This window comes from Lutra lutra, chromosome 10, assembly GCF_902655055.1.
Source record: "Lutra lutra chromosome 10, mLutLut1.2, whole genome shotgun sequence".
In the NCBI taxonomy this organism is placed as follows: Eukaryota; Metazoa; Chordata; class Mammalia; order Carnivora; family Mustelidae; genus Lutra; species Lutra lutra.
Genome location: NC_062287.1, coordinates 5,361,133 through 5,373,835, shown reverse-complemented (window position 1 = coordinate 5,373,835; position 12,703 = coordinate 5,361,133). Strand labels below are relative to the sequence as shown.

Sequence of the window (12,703 nt, the reverse complement as noted above, 5' to 3'; positions counted from 1 at the left end):
TATTTTGTGCCTTTGGCATCTGGATGTATGATAAAAAAAGATGGAAAATGTTATATGCTCGTACTTTCATAAATGCTACCAGGATTGTACCTAGCAGCAAAGGTTGTCCCCCCTCCCAAAACTAGCAGATACAACTTCCATGCTTTAAGCTGCTGGTAAGGGGATTGGAATTTAAACTGTTTGAATATTGGAACAGAAAATGTCTCTATAAAGGCATTATTTTTACCTATTGGTATGTCTGAAAAAAGGGAGACAACATAGAAACAAACGAAATCTTTAGACAAAAATACACTTCTGGAGTTTTAAAAAGCAGTTCTTAGTTGCCACTGAGTTCCTGTGAAATCAGATCTGAACCCATAGAGGCTGATGATTTTCCAGCCCGATGGGCATGTTCTTGAGCGAGTCAATTTGGACTTAAGACTGATAAAGATAAAAAGGGCTTAGACAAGTCTCGCTTGTCACTTGGACTAGAACACGAATGTCTGTAGCCATCTCAGCTTTGTGGCTGCAGAAGAAAAGTTGCTCTCTTTTTTAGACTCCTGAATTCACTTATCTTATCTGCCTGGATCTGACTCTGAGCTGAAACCTGATACAGTCTGTTACTGGCTGTTTCCAGCTCAACTTAAGCTTTGCTGAACTCAAACAAGCATATGCTCAGTGAACAGGACTTGGACCTGAAGGCGCTGCAGGTTTCAGCACCCTTTGTGGAGCTGTCAAATGCAAATATCCTGGATTCTGGCTGGACCACCTGCATCACTTCCAGATGCCTCCAGAAAAGGGCGTGATCTCTGATGGTGCGATCTGAAGTCAAGACGCTGACTGGCTCTAGGTTATTGGATACAGACACTAACAGCACTCCTAACCTGTGATGACTGCCAAAAGCTACCAGGGGGAAGGCAGTGACCCACCCCTCACAGATGGGCCTCCTGACGCCCTCTCAGTGAGGTCTCACTGTGACTGACCCATGTTCCGTTCTCAACAATAGATTAAAAATAACCTCACTCTACTTCCCCCACCTTCGCCTCATCGTCCTTGTGCATACACCTTAATAAGCAACTTGGGTGTTAAACCGAGCTGTCTCCAGAAAGGAGTGGACCTTTTCTAGGCTGCTCACTAGATAAATAATCGGGACAAAAGGTGTGGGAGGTGACACAAACCTACTTTAAAAATTTCTGAACATCCGACACTTCATTCAGACCAATACACAATACATCTTCCTAGTTAAGGGAAGTATATTATTTTAAACAATCTGTAAATATGCATTTGCTCCTCTTGCCAGTCCACATGTTTTGGGGAAAATAATTGAAAAGTTTTCATTACTGAATGGACACACTGGTTTTATAAGAAAGAAAAAACAAAACACAGCACCTGAGAAGGCACAGGGGAGGAGGAAGACATTAAAGATTTTCATTTTTCAGAATTATTCTTCAAAGCTTTGCTGTCTTCCTGAAGGAAAACTCCCACCACTGGCTTTCCATGCTGCTGTGAGTACTCTGAAATCAAACCTGAAAGCGCTTGGAGACAGCAGGGAACAGCCCAACTCCTACACTTTCTACACAGAACCCTTCTAAACAGCATCTGCACAAGTGAGGCAAATCAACAAGTGTCATGGAATAAATGAAACCATTTAGAACTAACTTCCTTCAGGCAGTTCATCTGAAAACAAAGGCTGAACTGAATGAACAGAAAAGGAACAAGAATTCTAGAGCGAACGGTCCTATGGGAGGAGGGAAACTGGGAGCCCTGTGACCGTGTACTACCTGACCAACCTGACCTGTCTCACCTGCAGCACCCTAACAACTGTAAACTTTTTGTTTCTGAGGTACCACACATGCCCTCTGAGATTATACTTCGTGGATGTGCTTTGAGGATCATGACACTGCTTTAACCCTGGAAAGCTTTTGGGTGTGCTTCAGCTTAGGAGCCAGAGTTGTGCTGTGCCTGAAATGATGCCTCAGACCATGTAAAAAAAGGTTCCTATAGAAAGTGAAGGAGAGGGGCGCCTGGGTGGCTCATATGGCTAAGCATCGGCCTGCAGCTCAGATCATGATCCCAGAGTCCTGGGATTGAGTCCCCATGTCAGGTTCCCAGCTCAGTGGGGAGCCAGCTTCTCCCTCCCTCTGTCTCTCCCCCTGTTTGTGCTCTCTCTCTCAAATGAATAAATAAAATCAGAAAGAAAGAAAGAGAGGGAGGGAGGGAGGGAGGGAGAAAAGCACCTGGTTTCCTAAAATAAACTTCATGGTTGGTGGGATTTATTTTTACTAGCTAAATCTAGGACCTCTAAAAGACCTAACTGAGATCAGTACTACCAATTGGTCTTGCCTTGCCCCACTGTATCCTACTGATAATGAGTGAAATGGTCAACAGTATCCTACCCTGATATAAAACTTTTCTTGACCGTGCCTTAAATGTACAAGCTATATGGTTTACATTGAACACCTGATCTTTCTGAGAATCTGAATTTGGGTACATGCCAAGCAGAGGCTACCTATGTGACCAGTCCCCAGTAAAAACTCTGATTACGGAGTCTGTGAGAGCTTCTCAGGTAGACAATGTATCATACTGGTTGTCAATCCCACTGCTGGAGAGACAGAGTTCTATACGATTCTATAAGTAATCTGGGAAGCCTGTGCCTGTTTTCCCCCAATCTTTATCCGATGTGCCTTTCCTTTTTGCTACTTTTGTGTTTTTGTGTTGTACGCTTTTGCTGTAGTAAGCCACAGCTGTGTATGATGGCGTACCAGCCCCATCCCCAGCAAATCACTGACTACAGAAGAGGACTTGGAGAATAATAATTGTAAACAGGTAAACAGTCCAGTCTAAAGTGAGCATTCCATTTGGATATAGAAATGCATCACCAAAATTTCCTTTATGTTACCAAAAAGTTAAGAGTTAATGGATTACTTACGAAAACAGATCAAACCACTGCTGTTTTGTAACAGATTCCTGGCGTAAAAGCTTCAGAACAATCGGGCGCATGAAATCCCATTTGTCTTCAAATTGAAGTGAACCTTTATTCTTTAAAAAAAAAAAAAAAAAAAAAAAGACAAAGAGTAGTTTAATTTAAATCCAGTTACATCAAAAGTGTCTGTTATTTTTGTCTTTTAAGAGTTAACTAGAGAAATGCAAGGTTTGAAATTTAAAACAATCTGTTTTCCATAATGGAATCCCTGTAAGCTAATCTGATTTCAAGAAATCACAGGAAGACACCATTAAAAAAAAAAATTAATTGTGCGAACATATAAAGAATTTGGCCATGCCCAAGGAGAAGGCCTGGTCTTTGTCCTTGACTTCTGGTAGGTAATCTCTGGGGTCTCAGAGTGTGTGTCTGATAAGAGAGTTGTTGTTTGCCCGGCAACCTTGGGTCAAACTAGATAATCTAACAAACGTGATTTAGGGAGGGAACTGGCCATATCCATAGAGTCCTTAGGGTTGGGGCTCACCAACCCAGAAACACCACTGTAACTTTGGGAGGTGGTTCTGGGTTAACCAAAATGGAGACTGAGATTATCCACAAGCAATCATTCAGTCACACCTACATAAAGAAGCCCAAGTAAAACTCCAGAAGGGATGTCTGGGTGCCTGAGTCAGTTAAGCATCTGTCCTGGGTCCAGGGATAATCCAGGGTTCCTAGGACAGAGTCTGCATCAGGCTCCTTGCTAAGTGGGGAGCCTGCTTCTCTCTCTGCCTGCCACTTCCCCTGCTTGTGCGCTTGCGCGCACTCTCTCTCTCACTCTCTCTGACAAATAAATAAGTAAAATCTTGAAACAAACAAACAAACAAAAAAACTCTGGAAAATTCTGGCTGATCAGTAGTGGATGCAACTCTTGAACTCAAGAGTGGTGATTTGAGCCCCACGGTAGGTGTAGAAATTACTTAAAAATAAAAATCTAAAATAAACTTGATACTAAAGGCTGGATGAGCTTTTCTGGCTAGCAGTACCCCATACACATGGTCACACAGTAAGGCCAAGAGAGATACGTGATCTGACTACAGGGGTGAGGACGGGGAAAGCTCTGTGCTTGGAACCCTTCTACACTCTGCTCAGTATGTCTCTCTCTTTAGCAAATCTGAATCTATATCCTTGCTCCATAAGAAGCCATACCATGATCTATGAATCTGTAAGATGTAGGAATCTTTCTAATGAATTATTGAGCCTCAGGGTGGTTTTGGGAACCCTCCAAACTTGTAGCTTGTATCTGAAGTGAGGATGGTCTTGTGTATGGAGACTGTCCCTTCTAATTTTATAGTTGCCCTAAATTCCCCACAAAAAGTACACCGAGAGGGGCGCCTGGGTGGCTCAGTGGGTTAAAAAGCCTCTGCCTTAGGCTCAGGTCATGATCCCAGGGTCCTGGGATAGAGCCCCACATCGGGCTCTCTGCTCAGCAGGGAGCCTGCTTCCCTTCCTCTCTCTCTGCCTGCCTCTCTGCCTACTTGTGATCTCTGTCTGTCAAATAAATAAATAAAATCTTAAAAAAAAAAAGTACACTGAGAGTCTATATAAATTCTAAAAACTGAGAAAAACAAACAATAAAACACACACACACACACACACACACACACACACACACACACACACACGAAAAATACCCATCCCCTTTTTAAATACTAACAAAACCCTGACACCAAACTGGAGAGAAGACCATAAGAAATGGAAACTCTAGACAAATTCAACAAGGACATGTGTGCAAAAATCTTAAATAAATGTCACCTAACTAAACAAGTGGCATATTAAAAGAATGATACTTCATAATCACACATGGTTTATCCCATGAAAGTGAAGTGATTGGACATTAAGAAAAAGGTCATCAGTTCATTACATTACTAGAAGAGAGAAAGAGAGAGCCCATTCATGTTCAGTTATTACCACTGTGGCCAACATAACTTGCTTTCATCAATAAATTTATACACAAGTCAGTCATTTCCTAACATGCTAAGAAAAATTTCCAAACACACATGTGGAACTCATTATCATTTTTACTATATGTAATGTTCTTTTTTTTTTAATGTAACGTTTTTAAAGATGCTGTTGACTTGTATCAGATAAGGTTCTAGACTGACTACCTGGAATCTGCAAACTCCCTAAAATTATAACCCAGTAGAGGTCTCTGAATCATGTGGTCTAACAAGAACATACATCAGAATCACCTATGGTGGTAGTTTCACATATAAGTTTCTAAAACTTAACTCAGACCTCCTGGATCAAATCTCTTTGAGTTCAGAATCAGCATATTCAGCAAACTCGTGATAAAACTACATAAAAATATTAGAAGGTCTATGACCAAAAACAGGTTAAGAACCACTGACTGACAAACTCTTGTGAAAGCAAGTGATGCTTCTTATATCCACGGACACTTTGTTTTCTTTTAAACTTAAGAAAGGCACACCATTCCATGCAGGGCTGCGTTTGAATGTGTCTGGAGTCTTGCAAGCCTGACCACCCTACACTCTCCTACAAATGAACCCTCAGAGCTTGTCTGGAGGTTCTAGCAGGGGAGTATAGCCACTCATATGCCCTTGACCAGAGAACAGCCCTCCACTACTGGGGAGAGTCATCCTCTTGAACCAAGCATGCAGCTTCGGAAGGGACACACATGGACTGGTGAGGGAGAGGGGACACCCGCCTGGTCAGCCAGATCAGCCACATCAACTCTGTTAATCAGTGAGGTGACAGATGTCACAGCCAGATTGTGCTCACATCCTATATCCAAGAACACTGATGATCCTAAAAGTTACTGTACTGTCTTGCCCCAGGTACCTACTCTAATCACAACATTCTTATTATAAGCACCCATGAGTGAGCATGCAAATAAACAAATTTGAAAGAACCAGAGAAAGTTTTCTTGACTATGACATGGAGAATCATTATATATCCCCTTAACTAGAGGATACTTTATAATGCCAACTAAGTCTATTTCTCTTAGCATTTCTGGCAATTCATAAAATTAAACATAGTATAAATCTTGCAATTAAAAAGTCTAAAAGATACAGAAGACTGGAATAAACAGGTGTTTTAGGCAAATTGAATACTGCTTAGACTCTGGAATCTATTAGCTATTGCAAAATAACAGGAAACATATTTGGTTCTTCTGTTTGATGAAACACACAAGACTAACATCAGAAACATTTTCCTCTAACACTGAATTAAAGGAGGAATTCAATAACTGAATGTTTTCTATTCATCTTTTATAGTAAAAAAAAAATGATGCTCGAGCAATTCTTTGGCCTATTCTCTGTTACACCGAAGAGCATATCATTACATCATTAAGTAAGCAGCAGCAGACCAAATCTCCTACCTACAAAAGAGCAGGTATTAACAATATGTGAAGGAACCTTCAAATTACGAACCTTGATTTATGAACGTTTCCACTAGCTAACTGAAGGCCACCTCATCTCCATTAATTTGCTACAAAGTCTCTTCTGCTTTTTCTCATTATTACTCAGATTTACAGTAGACCGAACTCACCAACTTCTGGTATATCTAGGATTATCTCACCCACTGGCTCTTTTTCACCAAGATTTCGGGATCTGCTGTAACCTCCCAACTCTTTCACTCCTTTCAGCCTAACTACTGCCCTCACAGGCTTTCTTCTTCTCAAATACACAAAGGGGCTCTGGGGAGGCCCGTGGGGAGCTGGTCATGAGGGATATCTGGGGGTGGAGTATTCTAGGCAGAGGAAGCATCCATGGGGAAGACCCTAAGGTAGAAATATGCTTGATGTATTCAAGGTAGAGCAGAGCAAGGACGGAGGAGAGAGCAGAGGAAGTCACAGAAGCAAAAGAGGTCTGGATCGTGCGGGTCCTGAAGGCCATCATAAAGGCTGTGGCTTCTATTATAAGTGAGATGAGGAGGGGCGCCTGGGGGGCTCAGCGGGTTAAAGCCTCTGCCTTCAGCTCAGGTCATGATCCCAGGGTCCTGGGATCGAGCCCCGCATCGGGCTCTCTGCTCAGCAGGGATGCTGCTTCCTTTCCTCTCTCTCTCTCTCTCTCTCTCTGCGTGCCTCTCTGCCTACTTGTGATCTCTGTCAAATAAATTTAAAAAAAAAGAAAGAAAGAAAGAAAGAAATACATCATAAGAGGCAAGAGCTAAAGCTGAGTGTAAGTTGAGGAGGCAAGGTGAGACCGACAGTGACTTGGACCAGTACGGCAGCTACAGAAGTGGGCAGCAGTAGTTACATTTTCAGTTTGAAAGGTGGTACTAAAGAGGACTTCCCAACAGTATGCACATGGGATGAGAGAACAGAGTAAAGCAGGACTTCTGCCTGATGTATCAAGACCCACAAAATGAAGTCCACTCCAGGAGCCCAGCCCATGTCACAAATCCAAACCTAAGTTGGCCAGCACTTGTGGGGAAAACCTCACTACCAAGGAACCCTAACAGCAATCACAGTCCCCCAACTTGGCTTTAGTTAGCTTATTTTACCCTTGAGAAAGGCGCCTACTTGCCTCGTAAAGAATCTCCAACGTCCTAACCAGTTAGGCCCTGTTTCTCTATTGCCTCTTCTAACATCCCACGACACTGCCCTTGCCCCACGTCTTTCAGGAAGAATACTCTCTCCCCCGGTGGTCAGGCACTGTACTCCCCCAACTCATGGATCATCTTCCCTTCAAACTCGTTACTGAATTGTCTGAGTTGTCATTGGACATGTCTAAGAAGTACGGTACTGCCGTCAACTGGGATGGAAAACGCTGCACACGGAACAGGCTCAGCAGGAAAGCCCTGGCATTTGGTTTCAGATGGGCTATGTTTGACACATCTACACAACGGCCCTTTGAAGACGTTCAATACACAGTTTCATAAGCAAATCTACAATCCAAAGAAAGGTCTGGTCAGGAAATTAAAATGCAAAAGTCACTGGAGTACAGATGGGTTTTCAAACTTGTTACTGGACCAAGGTGGTGAACGTAAGAGAGAAGACGACCCAGGCCTGCAGCCTGAGGCATCCAACATTAAGGGGTGGGAAGAAGAGTAAGAACCAAGAAAGGAGACAGAAGGAGCAACTACAGAGGCGGCACAAAAGTCAAGGCTCTGGTATTCTGGAAACCACGGGAATAAAGTATTGAGAAAGGGGGGTGATCAAGTGCAGCTCGTGCTCCTGAAAGATGATAAGATGATGTAGGAGGACTCCTGAAATAGCAGCATGGAAGTCAGAGACTTCACATTAATCACAGAAAAACATTTCACAGAGCACTAAGGACAAAAGCCTGACTGGAGAGGAACTGAGAGAGAAAGAAAAGGAAAATGGGAAAAGTACGAACAACTCTTGGCACTTTTGTTGTACAAGACCACAGAAATGGCAGGGGAGCTGATACGGGGAGAGGAGTCAAAATTTTTTTTATGATGTGATAAATACAATATGCTTTTATACTGATGGGCACGTTCTAGGATATACTATCGAAGATGTGGGAGAAACGGGAGGGAAACTGCTGGAGAATTTGAATTTAAATTTAATTTCCCCTGGGTAGGCAAGGGAATGACCACACAGTGAGAGGGGAAGGCGAAGTACGCACACGCAAACGCTGGTGGGAAGGGAGATGATCTAAGTGCCACTCTGCAAACTTCATTTTTGCTTCCTTCAGTTTCTCAGTGATGTAGAAAAAAAGGAAAATGCCTTAGAAGATGGGTGAGGAGGTGCTAGAATTTGGGGAGAAAAGATATGAAAGAGGTATCTAGGGAAGCAGAATAAATGACTGTGGTCGTGTGACTGGGCTCACTTACAGACTCCGGTTGTGGATTTGAAGGGAAAATAGCACAGAGGTGTCTTTTTCACCTGCAACATTCACACGGCTGCTGGCACTGAAAGGTGGAGAGAGGATTTAACCAGGGTTGTGGTTTTTCCCAAGTGAAATGAAAGGAGCAAGGGAGTTAATGTGTATTCAAGGGAGTGATTACAATGACTGAATGGAGAATTCATGCCCAGAAGACTGAGAGAAAAGACATCCAGATGGTAAGAGACAGAGACTTCTTCCAACCATGATGGAGTAACAACAGCCAGGTTTCCCCCCCTGCTTCAACAACTAGAGCGCCATGGGGCAGCATGAGACAGTACTTCCCAAGAAAAGCATCGCAGGTGAGCCCTACAAATGCCCAACGGACTGCCTAGAGACAGTTTCCAAGCCCCAGCACAAGCAGGGGAATCCAAACAGCCTGGGCGTTTCACTTAGGAGCCAGAGTTTAGAGAGGACAAGGTGACAAAAATTTGTGGCACAGACAGAGATATACAAAGAAGTCTCCTTGAGCCCCTGACTGAATTCTGACTTGCACATGTGTGTAAGGAAACTATCAGAGACTGGGGAAAAGTCCATTAGAACAATCCGCAGGGCTCATAAAGGGCTGAAAACAGTTTGTGCTCCTACCAGCCGGGGCACAAGTGCTCCTTCACATTAGGGAGAGTCCTCAGAAAGCCAGTGCATCTACAGTGGACCCGAAGTACTCCTACTCTGAATGTTGTTCCAGACCCACTAGGAAAACGCAAAAGCAAGCCCAAGAAGATCAAGCTGATCCCAAGCACCTTAATTATGTCAAAGCCAAATAGAGAAATACTTAAAGGATAGTTGAAAAACTCAGGCCCCAAAACCTAAAACTCACAATGTCTAGCATTCAATCAAAAATTACCAAGCAGGCAAAGAAGGAAAAACATCATCAAGAGAAAAACCCATCAACACACTGCCCCAGAAATGACATGAGAGTTTTCAGTAAAGCATGACATTAAACCAGCTGTTATAAACGTCACAAGTTCAAGTCAACAGAAGCATGCATGAACATTACAGAAACAAAAGAATTCTAAAAATGATTATCAGGGAGCTATGAAACAACATCAAATGACCTAACTAACATATAACCAAAGTCTTGGGCAGAGGGGGTTGATATCCAAAGAAATAAAAGCCAAAATGTTCCCTAACTAGATAAAAATTATCAACTCTCAGATCTAAGACACTATACAATAAGGTGGTAGAATCAATGAATTAAAGGCCTTAGTGGAGCTAGATTACTGGGCTAAGAACATTAAAACAAGTTAGAAAGACAGCAGGGGTAATCAGAGTAGGATGCTTGCCACTGATATTGTAGAAGGGTGAAATTTTAAAAAAGCTTTTCATTATATATATATATTTTTAATCATTCCCTTATAATATTTTGTACTATTTCTTTCATTGCAAAGATATGCCACTTAACTAATTTGGGGTTAAAGTCAATAAATTTTTTTTACATCTTTATCACATGTAATACATATGATACAAAAGAGGACTTCCTTTGCTTATCTCTAAATAGCTTCCTTTACATTTCGATGGGTAGTCTGAATATCCGATAACTGTTAATAAATCTGAGTTCAGCTATTTATAACTTCTATTACTTAAGTTCAGTATAATCTTTGGTATAGTTCATTCCATCAACTTTGATCATTTCACTTTACAATATCTGACTACTAATTATGTGTCAGGTACTGCTTTAAATATTTACAAGTATTCATTTAATCTTTATAACTACACTCTGTGTTTGGTAATATTATTCTCACTTCATAGATGAAAACAACTGTACATTCTACGCTAAGATTAAGTTATTTTCCTAAGATTATAGAAACTAAGTGGCAGAGATGGGCTTCAGATCCAAGCAGTTTAGTTTGGTTAGAGCCTCATTTTTTTTTTTAGTAAGGTCTTATTATTTTTTAACGTAATCTCAACACCCAACATGGGGCTTGAACTCAAGACCTGAGGATCAAGTCGCATGCTCTTCTGAACGAGCCAGACGGGTGCCCCCGGGGAGAGCCTTATTCTTAACTACTCCTCAGGTCTTTCCTAAATGAGTAACAGAGGGACTTGCGACCTATCGGCCAGAATCCAACCCCTGACTTAATTTCATTTTTTTTTAATTGCAGGATAAAAAAGTCTATGATTATAAAAATTCAGTGGCAATTATCAAAAAACCACAGGGCAGGAGCACCACTACATGAAAGACGGACGTATTTGTCATTAAACATGGTGCAGAAGAGAACACTTTTCCAAAAAGCTAAACATCTTTTTATCAGTGAAATTAGAAATTTCAAACTATACTTACCTTTAAAACCTTAGGTTTCAGGGCACCTGGGTGGCTCAGTGGGTTAAAGCCTCTGCTTTCAGCTCGGGTCATGATCCCAGGGTCCTGGGATCGAGCCCCACATCAGGCTCTCTGCTCAGTGGGGAGCCTGCCTCCCCACCCCCACCGCCTGCCTCTCTGCCTACTTGTGATCTCTGTCAAATAAATAAATAAAATCTTTTAAAAATGATAATAAAAAAATAAAACCTTTAGGTTTCTTTTATAGAGAAAAAAAATTTTTAAACAAATTCTGATAGTGCCTAATTTTTAGAAATCCCAACAACTAACTTTAAGGAAAAAACACAACCACAGAAGTAACGGCATTGGTGAAAGAGTCTGAACTTATTTGGGGGCTTTTTCATCATTCATTAGTTCCATTTATTCATTCAACAAATATCTTGAGTGCCTACTGTACTTGAAGAATTATGCTAGTCACTGGGACTTACAAATGAAAAGTCTTCAAGGAACTCACATTCTAATACAGTATTTCTTTTCTTTTTTTTTTTTTTTAAGATTTTATTTATTTCTTTGACACAGAGAGAGACAGATCACAAGCAGTCAGAGAGAGAGGGAGAAGCAGGCTCCCCGCTGAGCAGAGAGCCCGATGTGGGGCTCGATCCCAGGACCCCGAGATCACGACCTGAGCCGAAGGCAGAGGCTTAAACCACTGAGCCACCCAGGCGCCCTATTACAGTATTTCTTGAATTGTGGTTAACAGACTCCTGGAAGGGTCCCAGGATATATTTTTGAGGCTCAAAAGTATAATAATAAATTCTTAATTTTGTTTTTGTTCTAAAAAATGAAATAAGATATTAACACAAGTAGAGTCTGGATCATTTTTATGACCTTATAACCAAACACTAACCATAAAGAAAAATTTTGATAAATTGTAAAATATTAAAAATAACTTTTGGGGGCACCTGGGTGGCTCAGTAGGTTAAGCCGCTGCCTTTGGCTCAGGTCATGATCTCAGGGTCCTAGGATCGAGCCCCACATCGGGCTCTCTGCTCAGCGGAGAGCCTGCTTCCCTCTCTCTCTCTGCCTGCCTCTCTGCCTGCTTGTGATCCCTCTCTCTCTGTCAAATAAATAAAATCTTAAAAAAAATAATAATAATTTTTGTTCCTTAAAAGATACCATTAAGGAGGTGAAAAAGCTACCCACAGAGCGTAAGAAGTTATTTCTAATACATATATCCAAGAAAGGCTCTTATCCAAAACATGTAGAGATTCCTAAAAATCAGTAAGAGAGGAAAAACAATCGAATCCAATCCCCTGCTACAACACTTGAATACACCCTCTACAAAGCCAGTATCTAAATGGCCAATAATCATATGAAAAAGCACCCACCGTCATTAATCATCAGGGAAATACATATTAAAACCACAATGAAATATCACTACATACACCAAAAAAGCTAAAATAGAAAAGAATGACAATACCAAGTATTAGATAAAATTTAGAGAAACCAGAACGCTCATCCTTCTGGTGGGCGTAAACTGGTACAGCTATTTTAGGAAACTACATAGCATATCAATGAAGGTTAGATATACGTATAATATGTGACACACCATTTCACTTCTGGTATACTCCCAACTGAGCTGCGTACATACATCTATCAAGGACCTGTTGAAGA

General features: G+C 41.5%; 1 protein-coding gene across 2 annotated transcripts in view; it reads right to left on the bottom strand.

Annotated features, from left to right (window-relative positions):
* CUL5 (cullin 5) overlaps positions 1-12,703 on the bottom strand; it is a 92,979-nt gene that overhangs the window by 68,879 nt on the left and 11,397 nt on the right. The window contains exon 2 of one of the 2 annotated variants that reach the window (XM_047691201.1): positions 2,909-3,018. In XM_047691201.1, coding sequence (XP_047547157.1) covers positions 2,909-3,018 — 110 coding nt within the window. Of the gene's footprint in view, positions 1-2,908; positions 3,025-12,703 lie in introns of those variants that run through there. The other variant, XM_047691202.1, reaches the window with a different exon arrangement.